This window comes from Phlebotomus argentipes, unplaced genomic scaffold, assembly GCF_947086385.1.
Source record: "Phlebotomus argentipes unplaced genomic scaffold, Phlebotomus argentipes genome assembly contig_2, whole genome shotgun sequence".
In the NCBI taxonomy this organism is placed as follows: Eukaryota; Metazoa; Arthropoda; class Insecta; order Diptera; family Psychodidae; genus Phlebotomus; species Phlebotomus argentipes.
The window spans coordinates 6,488,927-6,508,623 of NW_026776162.1; the positions used below are offsets into that span (position 1 = coordinate 6,488,927).

The 19,697-nt window shown below is 41.0% G+C and overlaps 4 protein-coding genes across 4 annotated transcripts in view; 2 read left to right on the plus strand and 2 right to left on the minus strand.

The window, feature by feature from the left end:
• Positions 1-11,972, plus strand: part of LOC132264584 (nephrin) — a 166,036-nt gene extending 154,064 nt beyond the window's left edge. Inside the window, exons 14-16 of the mRNA XM_059764832.1 lie at positions 1,177-1,449; positions 8,553-8,671; positions 10,742-11,972. Coding sequence (XP_059620815.1) covers positions 1,177-1,449; positions 8,553-8,671; positions 10,742-11,110 — 761 coding nt within the window. The 3' untranslated portion in view covers positions 11,111-11,972. The remainder of the gene's footprint in view (positions 1-1,176; positions 1,450-8,552; positions 8,672-10,741) is intronic.
• A 1,673-nt stretch (positions 11,973-13,645) lies between these two features.
• On the minus strand, positions 13,646-14,542 carry LOC132264629 (small ribosomal subunit protein eS25). Its single transcript, XM_059764890.1, has 2 exons — positions 14,475-14,542; positions 13,646-14,106 (listed from the first exon to the last, which is right to left on the minus strand). The coding sequence occupies exons 1-2, from the start codon at positions 14,475-14,477 to the stop codon at positions 13,750-13,752; spliced, it is 360 nt and encodes a 119-aa protein (XP_059620873.1). The 5' UTR covers positions 14,478-14,542; the 3' UTR covers positions 13,646-13,749.
• A 98-nt stretch (positions 14,543-14,640) lies between these two features.
• On the plus strand, positions 14,641-15,990 carry LOC132264628 (uncharacterized). Its single transcript, XM_059764889.1, has 3 exons — positions 14,641-15,005; positions 15,068-15,443; positions 15,743-15,990. The coding sequence occupies exons 1-3, from the start codon at positions 14,851-14,853 to the stop codon at positions 15,929-15,931; spliced, it is 720 nt and encodes a 239-aa protein (XP_059620872.1). The 5' UTR covers positions 14,641-14,850; the 3' UTR covers positions 15,932-15,990.
• On the minus strand, positions 15,953-19,163 carry LOC132264627 (beta-galactosidase-like). Its single transcript, XM_059764888.1, has 4 exons — positions 18,865-19,163; positions 18,588-18,805; positions 17,728-17,997; positions 15,953-17,174 (listed from the first exon to the last, which is right to left on the minus strand). Exons 1-4 carry the CDS (start codon positions 19,119-19,121, stop codon positions 16,006-16,008), a joined length of 1,914 nt encoding a protein of 637 aa, XP_059620871.1. The 5' UTR covers positions 19,122-19,163; the 3' UTR covers positions 15,953-16,005.
• Between the last annotated feature and the right edge of the window lie 534 nt (positions 19,164-19,697).

Here is a 19,697-nt window from a genome sequence, read left to right on the forward strand (position 1 = left end):
TTTTCAGCTTGAAAAACATGCATTTTGAAGTCGATTGAGAGCTTTTTCAAAATTTACTAACTGAAGCGATAAATTCAGCTGAAAATGTGCTCAAATGAGTGTGAAAAAAAGAGTGATTTTTTCCACAATAGTAAATTCCCAAGGGGTCAGTCACTCGCAAGTTGAGACCATTAACTTTGTGTTTATTCAAAATTTTTTTTCGATTTTGTGATTATTATTCAAATTTTGAATATTTTTGATTATTTTCTAAATATTTTCATTAAAATCTGATTATTTCATACAAATTCTGATTATTTTCTGAATATTTAATTTAAAATTTGATTATTTAGCAATTTTACTCTGGAAAATAATCATTTCTTGATTATTTTATTCAAATAATTAATTATATGATTGAGAACATTGAGTTTCCTCAAAAATCGCCTCGCGATTTGCCCCTTTTAAATTCCTATTGATGAGCAGTCAGTGTAATATAATCACCTAACAAATAGATATTGTTTTGACTGTCATTTAATATTAATGGCGTGTGGATACAAAAAGGTGGCATGCGATGTTCACAAAAATTCTATATAATTCAATTTCAGTGCTCAAACAGCAATTTGCTGGTCTGGATAATAAACAAAATTGATTGCAGTGTGAGTGTGGCGCGAAAAAAAGGAGCTTCAATTGACAAAACACACCCACAGCACGAATTTTACGTGGCCACCCCGCCGAGATGAGGGTTGGGGATGTAGAGATTTCCAAATAAATTCCCATACATTTAAATTTGAATTAAGTACCTCAATTGGATGGAGTTTTATTAATTTATATACACTTTTATTTTGATTGGGGACACAAACGCCGGAACGGATGCATTGCAATGAATGCGATTGTTGGGGCCCGTGGAGTGCGATAAATTAAATCGAAAGGTGCGCTCCATATGCCTCCCACTCAATGTCCCAATTGGGGATTGCGAGCCCCCAAAAATACACACACACACGCGAGCGCTCGCGAGGGATGCAAATTTGAGCGCGAGCCAGAAGAGAGTTTGTGGGGCAGAATTTATATTTGTAAATGGACGACGAACGATGTGACAACAGTAATTAATATCGATTTCATGATAATTTGTAATGCATATATTATTCAGAGAATTGCTCCGGTTGGCATCCCACTTATAATATGGCATTCTCCGTTTTGCAGGGAAGCACAATCAATTCGAATTAGCGTCGATACTATCAGTTGCAATATTTATCGGTGTGCTAACAGTATTAGTGTGTATCGGAGTGGTCATGTACATCTTGAGGCTGCGCACCGGAGCACCGCACAATCACCATCATCACCAGCACAAGAGCAAGAACAACAATATGACACGTCCTGGGAATTTGCCGATCAAGGAGAAAATTTCCTTGCCACTGAGTCAATCTGAGGATTTGTACGATGAGAAGAATCCCGATGTTGTGCCGTACAATGAAGGTGAGTCTGCTATTTGTTCTCTCTCTCTCACACCCCAATTCCACCCCGATCACATTCAATGCATTGCGCAAAACCCCTTCTTCCGCCCACCCTCTTGCCATACATAATATGCACACACCATTGAGGAACTCCCAGAGCATCTCTGCGGGACAATTTTTCCCCATCCAACAATGGGCGTCACTGTGCTGAGGTGTTTTTAATGAAACACATCTTGAATAGCTTTTTCATCGTCAGCTACAATCACAGAGACCGAGAGATAACTCAATTAATATTCATACAGGATAATTGAATAGAATCCATGGCAATTTGCACTGTGGAAACACTTGAGGCATCTCACACAATGTCATATAGCATCGCTATTGTTCAGAAATCCCAAGTAATTCACCAAACATTCGGCTTTTACTTTGCATTATATAGTTTCATAGTCAATCATGAGGAAATTCCAAGGGGATGATAATATGGCAAATATTCCTGACACTCTTCCGATCATAACCTCAAAATGTCACTAAGAGATCTTCAAAGGTTTGCAGATGAACTTAAAATGCTCACCAAATTGTGAGGTTATGAATTTAGCGCTAAAATCCTTCTTGTGCTTCTTTCGAGCCTGCAAATGAGTTTCTACTGAAAAATGAGGTTGCATTTGCCACTTAAAGGCTCAAACTACGGAAATAACAACATTTCAGACACTTTTGAACACCTTTAAAGGCATTTTCTATCGCTTTTTCGACTCCTTCAAGTATTTTTTACACACCATAATCTTAATTTTCAAGTTTTGTCGTCAGAAAATGCTTAGAAAACATTCTGATCAAATTGTGAGGTTATGAATCTGGCTTAAAAACTACTTCTTGGGCTAATTTTAATCCTTTCAAACCTGCAATTTGGGTTGAATTTGCCATTTTAAAGCACAAATTGCGGAAATAACTAAACAAAGCGACATTCTTTTAGACTGAAATAAGATTTTTTGAGGTTATGTCTGACTTTTCGGTTTTTTCTCAACCAATATGAAGATTTTACTTATAAAAATGTTGAAATGTGTCAAGAAGTTTAGAAATATTCCCAAATTTGTTGATTTTTAGATTCATTTAATCGCCAGAATCTGGTTTAAATCAATAACATAACCTAGAAAAATAATAAAATCGATTTTTCTCAGCAGAATAATGTAGAAAATGCATCATTTTGTATTAAAAGAAGCTTTTAATAGTGAAAATGCAAATATTCGATATATTTAACCATATTCGTATAATTTATACACCACTTTTAATCGCAACATCTCCCCCTTGCTAAATCCCTCAAAGAGACGTGTCTTACAAAGCCACACACCATATCTTCAATTATCTTAAGCCTGGCAAAGCAAAACTTATGCAGCCTTGAGAAGGGGTGGAAGAAAATTGATTTGCCAGTATTAAAGTGTCTAAAAATGGGGCTAATTTCCTTATTTTATGCTATAAAATCATTAAACTTGATGGAAAATTTCCATTGTAATTTCAAATGACAATTTGTGCATTCTAAATTATTCATGCACGATGTGAAATTTATAAAAGAAGGGAACTTTGTGAAAACGACTCTTCTTCCGTAGTTTGTCCCAAATTCACGGAAGCTAATATAGTTTGAACTTTGCAGCAGGGAATGATTGACAGAGTGAAATTTAGGTCTCCGCATTGCACGCAACTATAGTGACACTGTGTGCTTCCGTGAAACTTCGTCACCATCCACCAGTAAAGGGTGAAAAGTTCTGAAGTTGCTTGTATTATGCTGGGAAATTGAACCCAGATCGAGAGGCATTATTTAATAATTCCAACGACTCAAGTTGTATTGTATAAATTGTGAAGTTGCCTTCGTCCTTTGTCAGCGCTTCGGGCTTGTGTCTTCTCCTCGTGATTTTGCTGTAAAATTCTCACTGCTGCATAATGGCAGCAGAGAGAAAAGGGGTTGAGACAGTCGGGGAAAACACAGCTCGTCGGCGGTTGAATGGATAAATCTGTGCAATTCACTGAAAATCCATGGATACGGAAGTTTGATGGCGTGAATGCGACCCAGCCATGTTTCTGCCATGACAAGATGTACACCATCGTGAGAGCCAAAAGATATTTCAATCAATGTCTTGGGAGATGAGAAAGTTTTCTTTCGCACTCGCAGCGTTATTCTCAATTACACTTGTTGGCTTGTAATTCGGTCCTCATCTCAATCCTCAGCCGCTCGTGCATCAGTCCGAAGTTGTATAAATTATTTTACACAATATATATATGTGTGTTGAATAAATATAAATTAGCGTTCATCATCCGAATTCCCACGGGCGTCTGAGGCGGTGGATGTTGTGCAGCGTGTCTGGGTGGGAATTTGCAATAGTCGCACAGTAAATCATGGCGCCAGACGAGGAGCGCGAGTGAAAAACTCACAAGGATATTTCGCTCATCCTTCACGTGGGTGGACTTTAGCGATGAAACATGGCAAGTCGATGGAGTTCCATTACAAGAGAATTTCGAGTGTGAATCCCTTTGGCGAAACACTCAATCTTCAGAATAAATACACAGAAAGGACTGGAAAAAATACAGCTTCAGCAGTATTAAAAAGTGAGTGCCAACGCGTAGTTTAGCTCACGAAGAGGCGCTGAAATTGGATTTATTGACTAATGGTGGCTCTGACCTTATAAAAGACATCAATAGGCGTCTTTTGATGAAGAAATTATCGAAATTGGTTAACTAATAGCGGAGATATCGACTTGTCAAGGTGTGAACTTTAACCTGCCATGTCTCCGCTCCCAAAGCATCAGGACCTATAAGCGAAGGTTCGTTGGAATCGTCTTGATCTCAGCTACAACATACTGAAATTTAAAGAAAATTCATCGACTCGTTCTCGAATTATACAAGTTTAAAGTTTCAAAAATCGCTTTTGCAATTTTAGCGCCCCTAGCGGGGGTTGTATCAAGTTATCATTTTCAGGTCAAAGATATTATTTCATAAAACCTTTCCAATCAGCCCCAAATTATTCTGATCGGACAATTAGAACTGGAATTATGACTGTTTTAATATTCAAACTTTCATCCCTTAAATCTAAGGTTCTATGACACCTAGGCTCTTCGGTTGAGATTTGTTAGAAAGGTCTCGATACCGACTATAACATGTTAAGATTTTGTGCTGATCCGCGCTATGGGGTCTGAGAAAATGAGGAAAATGTGTTTCATGAGTATTCAAAATGGCGGACAGTCACGTCTTAGCTCTAAAAATCCATTCTTTTGTAGCCTAATTGCACGCTGTTTTCTATAATAATTCAATTATCAAGGGGAAATAAATAGTTGTTTATTTAATTTAATGATATACAATGCATAATTTCTATGCTAGAAATGTTTGGTGTTCATAAAAAAGAGTCATAAATGAATTAAGTGTTATAATGGCAGTGGAAAGGAGTGAGGAAAAATTTCATGAGAAAAATTGTATTTGACTGGAAAACAGATTATTGTATGGGTTTTTCCTAGAGACTTTTCGCTTACACTTCATGCGCTGCATGAATAATAAAAAGTTAAACTTTTCTCAACACTGAGCGCGCCGAGAACTTTCTCTCCAAAGACCAATTTTCACGTAAGCCGTGCGGATGTTTTTGTGTGTGTGTTAAGATTTTCACACCGGCGTGCAAAGGGAGGCAAAATCAATTCGACAAGGGTGAAAAAAGAAATGTACAAATAATTATCGTAAAACACTCACAATGCAGATTTTGCTGATGGTGTTTTAGTTCAGTTGAGGCGATATTTAAGGCGATCCTCAGGGCGAATCTCGCTCGTGGCCATAATTGGGGGTGGAAAAAAATGGCGAAAAGAGAGTGGAAGCGATATTGAGGGCAAATCCATGGCATTTGTCATGAATTTCTACCCCACAGAATTAGCTGTATAGATTTAATATATGGGATTGCGATACAGTTTCGATATTTCTAATCCAGACGAATCATGATTGATGGAAGCGGCATAAATCGAAGTGGTGTCGCAATACCGCAAAAACACAACCCAATTCACTGTCGAAGCACTGAATTCCTACAATATTCATGCAGACGCGATTTGGGCGGAGGCAGGATTATATTTGCCCAAAAATATATTGACAACTCGCGATATCGGCGGCATAAATATGACGAATTTTATCATTTCACCCATCTAATATGCTAATTGGGGAACAATGTTTGTCGTGAAATTGAAATTTGCTCTGCTCCAACGCCAAATACAATTGCACGTATGCTCGGGAAGGTAGAAAAGACCAACTGGAGTGACTAAAAATAGTTTATGCTCTTCACTGAATTATGATTTTCATGCTATTCTGTGACTTTATGTGAAAAATTGTGTTTAACGCATGGGAAGGCCCTGAAAAGCTGCAAACAACCCACAGAAAACACATCAAGACGTTGTCTTAGAGGAAAATAGTGTTCTAGAAAGTTATAGGCTGTGAAGTTATCTTTCCAAAATGCTAATATTTTTGAAAATCCGCCAAAAATTGAGGCCGTTATGAGTGTTTTTGCTGCACAATACAAAGAAAAAGCTTTTATCACAAATAGTGGGCATTTATACCATTTAGAAGCAATTTGTCAATTTTGGTATGTTCTAGAGAGTTGTAGGCGATGAAATTACCTTTCAAAAGCCATATCAATTTTAAAAATCGGATAAAAACTTTAGAAGATATGAGCAGTTGTATGGGAGAAAGCGGAGCGTTTGAAACAGGATGTTGCAACTGAGTTCTAAGAATGATAAAGTAAACCAAATAAATAATCAAATTCTATAAATTATTGTATTGAGCTATTAATTAGGGATTTAATAACTGAGATTTCCTAGAAAAATTCACACAATTAGTTTTTAATTACACCGATTTAAATGGATAGAAAATCAGCATGAATAAATTGTAATGGATTCTGGATAAAATGTCCTGAATCCACCGGAATTTCCCACTCTGCTTACAAGGAGTCCAAATGATTGGAAGAATATGACTAATTGCTGCTCACCTGAGCTTGATTCATTGGCCATTTGAGGTGAGAGGCGAAAATGCAGAGACACATCAAATTAATTAGTTTCTCCGGGTCAATAATTAAAGATAATTCGAGTGTTGTTAATTTATTCCTGTCTTTTGTGTATAATTAATGGTTTATCGGACTTGACGGTTAATTGAAATCAATTTAATTTATTCAGGGCTTTCGGGATGGAGGGAAAAAGCGCCAACGGGAAGTGCTTTTGGGGGCCAAATTCAAGTCGATTTCGATGCTCTTCAGCATCTGCCATCATTTTCAATCATGATTATTTCCCATTGTCTCTATTGGCAAAAATATACACTCACTTTATCGCCTTACATCTTCCACCAGTGAATAAACAATTTCTCGGCTCTCTCTCACTCTGTCTCTGGATGGTATTATTTTTCTACGCCCACGCGGAAAACAAGAAATTGCCATGAAAGAGAAAATCCATTTAGAAAAAAAAGGAGGAAAACTCATTTCTCCATTCTCCGCTCAGACAGAGTAAAACCTTAGAGGCATAGAGAGAAAAGTAAATGACGTCGCATCATTGAATTTTCAAGTCCTCTTTTCTCCCAGTTCAATTAAAACTTTCTGCTATGGAGAACTTACATCCTTTTTTTCCACTTCTACCACGCATTTTCACACATTTTGGGGATTTCCTCCGAGCCTCCCCCTCCGCCCAAATTCTCCCTCTTCATGTGCGGCGGCGAATTATGGACGATGGCTTAGCGGCGAAAGAGGCTTTTAGGGCATTTCGCCAAGCCATATCTTAAATGGCAAAGAAGAGTCTTCTGGACGTTGCGATATTTTTCCTCCAACAAGCGAAGAATCCGATAGAATTCTGAACTATACGGTAAAAATAAATTAATAAGATGTGAATTCAAATCAAATCCTCACCCAAAAAAGCTCACTGTGATGCAAATTGCAGAGGAAAAAGCAGCGCAACTCGCAGCAACTTGGCGCGAACACAAGAAATTAATTGTTGGCAACTTTACTTCAATCGCAGACCTCTGCAAGTCGTGTTTTGTGCTGAATTCATATCATTTCCATATGCAAATACAATCAAGAGCATCCCAGGCCGCAAACCATGAAGACTGCAGAGCGTGGAATTGGACCAGGACTCTCGGATGGGGCGCAGGTCCTTCGCCTGTCGCTCGGCCCGCATCATCTGTCTCGTCTGGGGCGCCAGGGGGTGGCAATGCAGGGAAATAAACAGTCCAGGAAGGGATGATTGTTTTCTCAGTGGCGCAAAGCACTGGATTTATGGACAGTTTCACACTCTCAATTAAAATGTTTGTTTGGACGGAATTTCAAAAGAAAATACTTTAATAGGCAAAATTGCAGAGACACTTTTGTAGACATTTTTCATCAGCAGATGATAAAATCTTTGTGGCTTTATAAAATGAGTAAATTGAATTATAACCAATATTTATCATCAAAAAAGAAAAGCAAAAAAATATTATAAGAGAAAACTAGATTTTGGCCAGTATTTTATTCAAGAAATTGCAGGAAAAATGCATTTTATGAATTTATTAAATAAATGCTAATTGACCAAGAATTTTCCCAAATTCTTTGCAAAATTATGGATTTCAATGAAAAATCAACTTGTTTTTATAAAGATTTGCTACAAATAACAATTTCTTTAGCTTTTTTAAAAAGATTCGACGTCTTATCTTGTCCTGAGATGAGATCACATCGAAGTTTTGAGTAAAAGTCAGTTAATTAGCGGGTAAAAATTGACTAAAATCAATGGTTTTTCTTGCATGAATTCCATAAAAGTCCGTTAAAGTTTCCCCAGGTAAGAAAAGGTCATAAAACGATCGTCTAAAGTGTTTGTTTGAATTTCTAAATGATGGATTTTGTCCTGAGATTTCCTGAGATTTTACTGGTCAGAATTTTTCATGTACAATTTCAGTTGTTTAGTGTGTTATTTACTCTGTATTTTTCACCCAAGTTGTAAATCCTCTTAAGAGGAGAAACAAAATAAAACTACATTTCTGAAAGCTTCATCCATATTTTTGCGCAATGCATTTCATATATTTATTATTATCTGTTGCGAGAGTTTCTGTAGTCCATTGAATGGAAAGTTTACTCAATGGTTTTTCTTTCTCGTGCGTTCACAGATCCTGACTACAAAATGAAATCAGCTGCCCAAACTCCGGCCGCACACCATAATTCACGCTCAAATGATCCCGAAGTTGTTGGCAGAATGGTGGATGATAGGAAAACATATTTAGCTACGGTATGTAATCACCTGTCCGCCACTTCTCCACCCAGATTAAGCCCCAAGTGCACTGCACCGTAAGCTCATCACCCATTCAAAGAGAGTTAACACTATCACAACACACAAGTGAGCTTCGCTGCGAGCTTTCGGTTTCCACGGTTTTCACCCTGCGAACGCGCTTGAGTGTCAACAAAGAAATGCTCGAGAGGATTTTGTCAAGTGCGGAAATATCTATAAAGCACGCAAACTATCTTTCTTGCGATTAGTGTCATCGTCTTCAGGTGTGGCAGAAGCTCCGCCCAGATAATTCCTGGAGCTTTCAGCGAAATATGTGTTCAGCGAGCTTTAAATGCAGTCCACAATTACAGTAGTGAAAATTAGGTTAAGACACTCTTGTATGCTAGACAATATGCAAACGCAATTAGAACCATTTTCCTGACATGCAACAATAAGAAATTACCGATTTTCTGGACATTTTATTAAGAAATTGACTAAAAATCACACTTTCTTAAGAGCAAAATGCTGTAATTTTCACGGTTTATTGATTGTACTTAAACAATCATTTTGGCTTCTTATTCTACACTTTATAGTAAACCTGTGAGCAGAATTTGGGCCGCAGTTGTGCTTAAGAAACGAAGAAATGGTACAAAAGCTTTAAACGATAGCTGAAAACATACAAAAAGCACGTTGAAAAGTCCAAATTAAGGTGTTTAATGATGTAAATGTCTTCTAGATATTCCGAACTCATGATTTAATGTGGTTTTCCGAGGTAGTTTTATGGTTAAACACGGATTTAGAGCAAAATAAGCAGTTTCTTAACTCAATTTTCGCTATCCATTTACGCACGTTTCTCTGCAATTTGCAATATGTCGGCTCAGAATTGAGATATCGCCATGATCTCAACGCTATTTGAAAGATCATTAAATTCTAATCATTTCTTGTCATAAGGAAATTATCGTGAAAATTGAAAGAAATACGGAATTTTTATCACCAAAAGTAAAAATGGCCTAAATTTCACAGGTGTTCTAACCTAATTTTCGCTGCTGTATGTCGCTTTTCCACAATTCTAACCAAAGCTTTCGCGCTTTTCCACCCCCTGATTATGCGTCGCCCTTCAGAAGTGTGCTTTTCACCTTCTTCACGTGGCATTGAACTGATTTGCCAGCCATTTGGCACATGAAAGCTCTCGAATGTGCGCACGGAAAAGTAGCAACTAATTAACCATTTGTCAATTGCAAAGCGCGCCATCGTGAAAAGTCGCACACAAACACCAATTTCAGCGGTCAAGTGAGCTGAATTAATCATGAGTTCAATTTTTGCATGACCTTTCGCGAAAGCCGCGGTCACGAGCGCGTGTTTTTCTCATCGCGACCGCCAATTTCGTGATAATTAAGTTAATGATGAGGTCAATTTTTGGCACGTGGAATTTGCTTTTTAACTCAAAGATTGATTTTACGCTACAAAAACACCATTTTACGGTGCGCGAGAAACAATATTTAGATAGAATCTGGGTCAGAGACAAATTTATCCTGTTTATCATTACATTCTTCATCATCAGAGCATATTTTTGGGCAATTAAAAACACTTAATAAAACCAGAAGAGAAGAAGATTGGACAGTAAAGATTTTTAGCATTATTAAAGAATGTTATTCAAGCGTTTTAAAATGTCTTCTTAATACTCCAGAACATTCAGAGGCAGATTTGCCTATAAATCTGCTTGATGACCAAATAAAAACTCACTGATGACCAAGTTATGACTTTATCACTAAGGTTTTCAGCGATTATTTGAGAGATTTTGCATTTAAACAGTCTTTCTGTCATTTTCTAACCTTAATTTTCATTAAAATAAAGGGATTTTTGGAAATATTGTTCCAAACTTTGCAAACTTAAAGCGAAGAGTTAGTTTTTGGTTAGAAATTGGTTAGAATTTGGTAAGAATAATGAAATTGACCATTTTCAGTGCCAAAAGGTTTGAAAAGCTCTTAGAAATGAAATGAAATCGCAAATAATTCCAGTTTGGAGGTTATTTATTTGAATTTGAACTCAAGAAAGCTTAAATTCTCAAAGTAATCCCCGTTTTTCTTGCAGCAGGATGAGCTGCACTACGCAGAGCTGTCGCTGGCCGTGTCGAAGCACATAGAGAGCAGCGGCGGCGCGCCGCCGGCGGGTCTGCTGTGCTCCGGCAGCAGTAAGCAGCTGGCGCCGGGGCCCACGGGCACGCCCTCGCAGGACGCCGGCCAGAAGAAGCCGCCCGCCTACAACTACTTCGACGAACCCACCATCTATGCTCAAATCGACCACGGCTACAAGGCGGCGGCGAACGCGCCGCCCGCCACCTCGCCCTCGTCCGCCGCCTCGGCGCAGACGTCCACGCTCTACCCGGCGAAGCCGTTCCTGCGCGAGATCGTCACGATGCGAACTCCGCTCGTGTTCACGCAGCAGGAGAGCTGCGTGTAATCGCCGCCGCGGCGCCCCAATCAGCTCTGACTAATCCTGCAAAATGTACATTTTTCGGCGCCACGCCTAGGATAATTTTTCTGTCACTCTTAAACAGGAAAAAAGACACTGAATCTTCGGACGATCGATCGCAAAGATTATTTCGCATCCATCACAATAATATAATATGAATAATAAGAAGAAATGACGAAGAGTTGAGGAAAAATCCGCGAAAAGTTCTGTTCAATCAAAAGAAAGAAGAAAAGAAAAAGAAATAATAATGGTGTTAAATGTTGTTTTCTCATTGTACTGAAGTGATCAAAGATTTTTTACACACTCTGTCTAAAAATTATTACAACGATTTGAGAGGCAAAAGCAAAAAAAAAAACCATTGAAAACTTTATCTGAAAACGTGGACAAAATTTGCGTAAAAGAACTACTTTTCATATCATCTAATTCCTTCCAAGTAAAATATTTAAAAGAAGAAAAAAAAACGATTATTTTTTCTCATTATTATTGTAACTTTCATAACATGATATAAATTATTGCATAAGGTTTCACTCATTCAGCATTTAGCGAATCTCTATCGAGACTTTTTGGATGGTTAAGAAGCAGCAATAAATAGAGGAGAAATCCAAAATCATCCCATCAAGGAAAAACCCAAGAAAACCACTCGACAAGTGATCCTCCTGTTTTACAGGTGACCATCGAAATTCCACTGCATTTCCCCAACTTTGGAGCTTTGAAAATGTCATTTCCAAAATAGAACAATTCGTTAGAAACTCAGGAATCGACAATTCTAGAATTTAGCCTAATTCTCCTTCCCAAACTTCCATAAATTAATGACAAATAAACTGAGAAAACAAGGATAATTTGCAAGAATAAAAAAAGATGTTTAAAAAATCAGTTTTATTTATTTTAAAATCCTTTTCAAAGACTTTTTTTGAAAGTCGTTTTAAAAAATAGTACAGAAAACTGTAGTTTAGGAATAATTTATTAATTTACAAAATTTTTTTAAAACATTTTGTGCGCTTTTTTATTTAAAATTTTTGGAAAAAGTCTATTTTTCTGAATTTTCTGGATAATTTTACTTTTTCCTTATTAGAAACTTGAAAAAATCATTTTTGGAATCTCGCATTTTTTTAAATCTATGATTTGAAGATATTTTCCAAAATTACGTAAATAATTTTGAGTTTAATAATCAATTAATGAAAAAAATTAAAAATTTTGCTCTAAATCAATTTTTTGAGAATCCAAAGTGTATTTTTTTATGTAAAAATAATTTTTTTTAAATGTGAAAAACGACGAAATAATTATTTTAATCTAATTTTCTTTTAAAATCACAATTTTTATACCCAATTTCAAACAATTTCCCTTTCATTCAGTCCGCATTTTGCAACAATGCAGGAAAATTCAGCCACACAACGAATTCCGTGGAGAAAAATCGACCAAAGCGCGCTGAAAAATCATCTTTTTCACTGCCAATTTTCCCGCCCTTTTCTTCCAATTTGTCGCAAAATACAAAAATACATTTCGCTCAAGCTCAAGAGCATTTTGAAGGCAATTTCTTCTTCAATTGCGATGGTCACCGAACAATAAATAAATCCAACAAGAAGAAACTCAGAAAATAAATGGAAAAAAATAAGTAGATAAAGAGAATAAACCTTGAAATTGTATAGTGTAACATAAGTGAACAGAGAATTATTTTAACATACCGCGAAAAAAGGAGAATTAATACATATTATTATGGTGTGAATGTTGGCAAATTATGCGAGAAGAAGAAAGGAAAAAACACATGAGACTAAGATATTATTCGGGAATAAGTGGGGAAAAAAACCATCAAATTACAATATTTCTCAAAAGTAATGGCAAAAAAAACACAAAACTATCAAATGTAAAATTATACTCAATGTTTACAATTGTCGATCGCGCCTCGAGACGGAGGATTTTAAGGATAATACTTGAGGTGTGGTGGAAATCCAGTAGGTAAATTTTGTATTTAAATGAATTTGAACGTGTAAAAATTATGTAAAAATCATAACTCCTAAATAAATTTAAGACATAACTATAAACCTAAATAAAGAGAAAACAATGAGAATTATGTAATTGAATTGCTATAAACAAAAGAAAAAAACGCACTGTCATTCTTTTTTAACGGGGATTTTTATCAAATATTATAATAAAAATGACGAGAATGTCAATTTTTTAGGACAAATCTTAGCAAACACTTGTTGCTTTGTTTTTCTTCGTTTTGTTAAAATCTGTTCTTATTGAGAAGATCTTTTATGAAAATTGTTGGAAGAATTGATTTTCTTCGCCACTCATTTTTCCCACTGAAGGCACACTTTTCATGTCCAACACTGAAGAGCATGAAGAATTACAGGTTTTCTATTTACCAAAAAGAAAAAGGAAAAATTGACTATATATATAGAGAGAGAGAAAAGCGTGGAAATGTGAGGATTTGATGGGGAGAATTTTTTGATTTTTGAAGAGTAAAAACATGTGAACTTCTTCTGAAATTTACACTAAAAGAAACCGATGAAAATACATGAAAAATGATACAAATTGAAACACAGTTTTTTTTTTCTTTCTCCTTCTCTCAACACTCGCGCGCCCCTTTATTGCCCCATCGCGTCTACATGACGTCGTCCGGAAGCTGTTCAGGCCACGATGTCGTCTCCCTTGGTCGCCCGCGTGTAGATCAGCTGCGAATGGTGCTTCACCACCAGCTTGATGTGGCCATTCTCGCGGAGCTCATTCAGCGCCTGCTTCGCCAGCGAGCCGCGCACCTTCAGACGCTCAGACACCACAGAAGGCGTGATGAGCTTCCAGTGCGGCACTTCCTTCAGGAACTTCTCGTACGTCGCCTTGTCGAATAGCACCTGATTGTTGAGCTTGTCGCGCACTTTTCCCTTCGACCACTTCTTCTTCTTCGCCTTGCCGCCGCCGGAGCCCTCCTTCTTCTTCTGTGTCTTCTGGGGCTGCTTCGCCGTCGACTTTGCGTCCTTCTTCGGAGGCTGCAAACACACAGAGTGAGGTTATGTCGCATTCTCTCCCAAATTCACCCGCTTTTCTCCACTTTCCACCCCAATTCCCATGCTTTTTTCAGCCAATCTGACCCTCTGCCACCTCCACATCCCTCTTACACACGCCCCAGAAGCGAATTTCAGGGAGAATCCATGGAAAACCGATGGCACATGTGAACAACTGCGTGACGCATATTTATCATCACTTTTACCCTCATTTCCCCCACAAAACCCCCCATTAGAGCCCTCCACAGCCTCCACGGATCACTCCTCTACACATTTGCGGCATTTTCCACCCTCCAAGTCAGATATTTGCTGAGAAATTCACGGAAAACTGGAGCAAAAGCACATGAACTCACCATCTTGTATTTTTTTCACGCAAAAGAGAGTGACAACCGGAAATTCGCGCCTGGCAACACTATTTTCGCACACTTTTTCGAACAGTCGAGATGGGAGTCGCAAAAATGTGGGAAATCGGGGAAATTTCTCCAAAAACCACGGAAATCAACCTGAATTTTCCTCAATCTCGTGCTCAATATCAATTTCCACCCATTTATAGTAATTAAAAACGCTTTCAAACACCTGAAATTCTTCTTCGAACTGTTATAAAACATGCGTTTGTTGCTCACTTCACAGTTTTGAATTTGAATGGCTGTGCAAATGTCATAAATTTTCTTCTCTCTTGTTTTGATCCCTGAGAAATACATTTCCAGCCGCTTTTCCGTGGCTCTCCGGATGGAAGTGGAGCGCGTGCTGAAGCTGCCGGACAGTGGCGAGGCGGAGGTGGTGTGCGTGAAGCAGGACGACGCTGTCACGCTGAGAGCCAATCGAGTGGCCTTGGAAGCTCTCCTCGAAGGATTTGACCTGAAATCTCTGTCCAAGACTTTCCTGTGAGTTTCCCACCGCACAGACTAATCCTCCTTGCTGACTCTCTCTCTCACGCGCTGGGCAGGAACCATGACATCAAGCTGCGCACTCTGGCGCAGCTCACGGAGGAGGATCTGGTGCTGCTGGGCATTGAGGACTCGGCGCTCCGGGAAGCCATGCTGAAGGATTTCGCGTGTCAGCCCAACCAAGTACCTGGCTTCGACGAGTTCCTGCGCGCCCTCGACCGCGAGTCCTGCAACACCCGCACGATGCGCTCAGTGATCACGCACCTGCACACGCTCCAGGACTCCGTCGTGTCGTCGTACCTGAAGCTCTACATGGAGAATCCCAACGACATTCCCATCGGAGACTCCTTCGCCACCGCCTACGTCATCCAGACGCTGGACGAGATCCTCAGGCGCGCCCACGAGATGGACAGCGACCTGGTGCGGATTCAGGAGGTGAGAAAGCGCAGTTTCCCGAAATCCCGACAACTAAGCGTGAGGGAGTGTTAAATATGCTCAGTTGGCTGTGAAATTCGGTAGCGTTCTTTGTCGTCAGCCATTTTGAATACCGAAAAAACAAGTTTTCCCCATTTTCTCAGGTCCTTTGGCAAAGATTCATCTCAAATTTTAGTATCTTATAGCCGACGTCGAGACCTTTCCAATGAACCCTTTTTTGAAACTCTAGGTCCTTCCGGGGCCTAGATATTGGGGGCCAAAGTTTAGCTGCAAATCGAGTTTCTGGTTCCTCTTCGCAGGACTACAACAGAATGAACCTGCCAAAGAAGAAGTCCGTGCGCCATCTGAAGACGCTGGGCAGCGTCGCGTGCGTCCTGCTCGCCGGCTTCGGCCTGTACAAGCTGGCCACGTCGCGATCCTCCCTGGCGCACCTCACCGACTACCTGCAGCCCTTCCTGGACAGCCAAGTGGCGCCGCCGGACTGGTGAAATGAGAACTGAGATGCCTTGTGAAGAGTTTAGGTTTATTTTCAATACAATACTCCTCTCTGCAATCGCGTCCTTTACTTCATCCCGTCCAGCTTCGGCGCCGGCACGAGCGCCACGCTGCGCTCTTCCGGGCTGTGCTGGTACTCCAGCAGCACGAGGCTGTTCTGGCCCTCCAGCAGGAACTCCTTCGGCACGTACAGCGTGATTTGGGGGCCGGCGAGCGGCCAGTATCTGCCCAGGTTGTGGCCGTTGACGAAGGCCACGCCCTTGCCCCAGCCAGAGGTGTCCAGGAACGTGTCCAGCAGCTGGTCGGCGCGCAGCTGGAAGTCGCTGGCGAAGAACACGGGCCCGTTGCGCACGGAGCCCCTGAAGTCGCCGCCGTCGCGCGTGAGCGCCAGGATCTCGTCGCTCTCCTCCAGCGGGCAGCCCGTGATGGTCCAGTTGAAGAGGTCCGAGCGGTCCAGGCTCACCGAACTGAGGATGCCCTTGAAGTCGTTGGCCACGTTGTAGTTGATCCTGCCCTGGCTCTCCACCACGATCTGCAGCGTCGCCGGCGAGTGCGGCCAGCTGACGGGCAGCGTGTCGATGTCGTTCTCCCGGCTCAGGATGCCCACGAGCTGCCGGTCGATGTACACCAGCGCGCGATCGCGCAGCTTGCCGATCGTGAGGGCGCTGGGGTCGCGCTTGAGGCGCGGCAGCGGCGTCTCGTACAGCACGACGCCGGCGTTCTGGTCCAGCACCTCGAACGACACCGGCATGCGCGAGAACACGGGCGAGCGACAGAGCCGCCGGCGCGCGTGGCGCGACAGCAGGTTCAGCCGCGGCGTCAGGAATACTTTTCCAAAGTCCAGCTTCGGCGCCGGCTCGGGAATCTCGAGCGCCGGCGCCGAGAAGTACTTGGCGATCGTGTTGCGGATCGCGCGCAGCTTCGGCGTGGCGTCACCGGCCTCCGTCATGGGGGCGTCGTAGTCGTAGCTCGTGACGTCGGCCTGGAAGCCGCCGATGCCGCCATTGTTGGCGCCGGCGGTGAAGCCGAAGTTCGTGCCGCCGAAGAACATGTAGAAGTTCACGTTGGCGCTCGCCTGCAGCATTTCCTCCAGCGTCCTCACCACCTTGTCCGTGTCCACGCGCTGCATGCTCTCCTGCCAGTGCGTCAGCCAGCCGGGATAGTACTCGGAGTTTACCAGCGGCCCCCTGGCCTGGTGCTGCCGCAGAATCTTCCACTGCGCGGCCGCGTTCGTGCCTGCGAGCGACAAATTGGACAATTAACCGCTCGCTCTCCTCATTTGCTAATGGAACTTCTGGCCACAAATCAATTACACAAATTAATCGAGGGAGTTTCTAATTAAATGGCTCAATTTAACACGTTAATTGAAGTGTTAGAAAAGAATTTTGAAAGGCAACTTTGCTCAGCAAACTTCGATTGCTATGAAAACTTTGATTCAGAATTCTTAAAATAAGACTTTAACGCTTAAAACCCTTAAAACTGCTTAAAACAGAGTTCAAGAACGCTCTTTAATCATTGATTTCACAAAAGCTTGAAGGTTTTTAGGGGAAAGCGGGGTCCAAGGGGTAATTATCTTGTCGATTTAGATTTCGCTTCAGCGCCGATCTGTCGATATATCGAATGTAATCGGCGCCAATTTTCAAGGAAATTTGTTTAGTGAGTAATTTTTCGTGTTTTTACGCCCCCTAATCAAATTGAGCCTCGAATTGTGCGTAAATCATAATTCTGCACATTAAAAGTTTTTACGATGAGTTATAATTTCCGGAAGATTGAAAGAATTCACACTTGCCTGGCCCGAAATCGATGGTGGCAAAGACATTTTCCACCACGCCGCAAGACATTACGGAAGCTCCGTCAGTCGTGAAGAGCAGCGCCTTGTCCTGAACGTACTTCAGCGTCTCGTCTCGGAGCCACTTCATGTACTCCCTGTCGCAGGCCTTGAAGGAGCCGTACTCGTTCTCCACTTGGACCATGATGATCGGACCGCCATTGCCGTAGAGATAGGGCTGCATCTTGGGCATCAGCTCGGCGTACCACTTCGCCACCTCGTTGAGGTAATCTGCAAGTGCAGGCAATAAGACAACCGCATCGATCGATTTAGAGGCTCATCAAAAGAGAGATAATGTGGCTAAAGTCCATATTTTTCTAATTATGCTGTAATTTTTTGATTATTGACCAGAAAATCAACTGAAAACTAACTAAAATCTAACTGATAATTATATAATTGTGAATTTCCGACAAGATATTGTGATTTTCTTCCTCTAATTTCACTTTTAAGTATCTTTTTCGCCATTCTAGACTAAAACAGCTGTTAAGTAGAATAAAATGAGGTTATGTTTGACTTTTGCGTTGTTTCCATCTTTCCAGCTTCCAGAATCACGATTTTCATTGAGTACAGATGCGCAATTCTACAAATAAGTGAAAATAATGTCACTTAAGCTGTTATTTAGTCTTAAATAAGTCACATAACCTAGAAAAATCACGTCAAGATGCTGATTTGAATAGAAATTGTATTAATTCTAAAATTTCTATGAGTAAAATAATCAGTAATCAATATCAAAGCAGTGAATGGAATATTGCAGACTCTTCTAATACTCTTGCCGATCTGTACATCACTTCCAGCCACATTATCTCCCCCTTGAGACTCACTTGAGTCGAACGTTCGCAGCTTGATGGCGGGATATTTGGTGAGGAGCCAGTAGGGAAAGCCGCCCATGTCGCGCTCGGCGCAGATGTAGGGTCCCGGCCGCAGGATCACGAGCAGCTCCTCCTGCACCGCCAGGTCCAGGAAGTGCTCCAGATCCGCCATTCCGCTCCACACGTACTGATCGTTGTCCTTGGGATTGTGCGACGACCACTCGACGTACCTGCAAAGCCAAGCGAATCTCTGTGCTTCTGCTCAGATTCTGAGATTCTCGCCACTCACGTGCTCACGGCGTTCAATCCGGTGGCCTTCATGAGGCGCAACTTGTGGCGCCAAGTCTCACGCGGCGCGCGAAAGTAGTGAAAAGAGCCCGAAACATAGCGAAAAGGCTTTCCGTCCAGCAGAAAAGTGTCGTTATCGTAGTCAATTTCGAATTTCCTCTCGCTCAACTGTTGGGAGAAATTCCCGCCGTTGGTCTGGAGGATCTGCACGCCCGTCACGAGCACGGCACTGAGCAAAACCACAAAAATCCGCAGCATTTCGTCCGCGCAAAGCCCGCAAACAGCACGAAACTCTATCGGCAACTGAGCCTCAAAAGCCACTTGAGTGAATGCCAATAACGCCAATAACTAATGAACTTGTCCGACGCTTAAATGGGAATAAATTGGACGCGACTCTGGATGAGCTTGAGTCTCTTTTTCGACTGGTCGGCAGAAAAGTTTAATGCTCCCAATGAGTGCGGAGGCTTTTCTTTGTTGGCACCGCAACAAAAAAGAGAAGATAATGCTCACTTGTGGAGTTAGAAACAAATAAACTTCACGTGTATTGAGAACTCTTGGAACTCTTCTTAGAACACTGACACTGATCGAAACCCTGAAATTTCTTATCTCCCGAGGATTTCAAGTGGACGATTTGTGATTAAGTGTGATTTAGAATTGATTGCTGATAGTTGAAGATTACTGGAAATTTCCATATTGATTTTAACACATCAATTCTCTGGACAAATTGTAATAGAATTCAATTGGAATCAGTGCCAATAACGCCGAATAATTGCTCTAGAGCGATGCACGCAATGCTATACGAACTATTAAATGCTCTTCTTCTCAAACCAAATT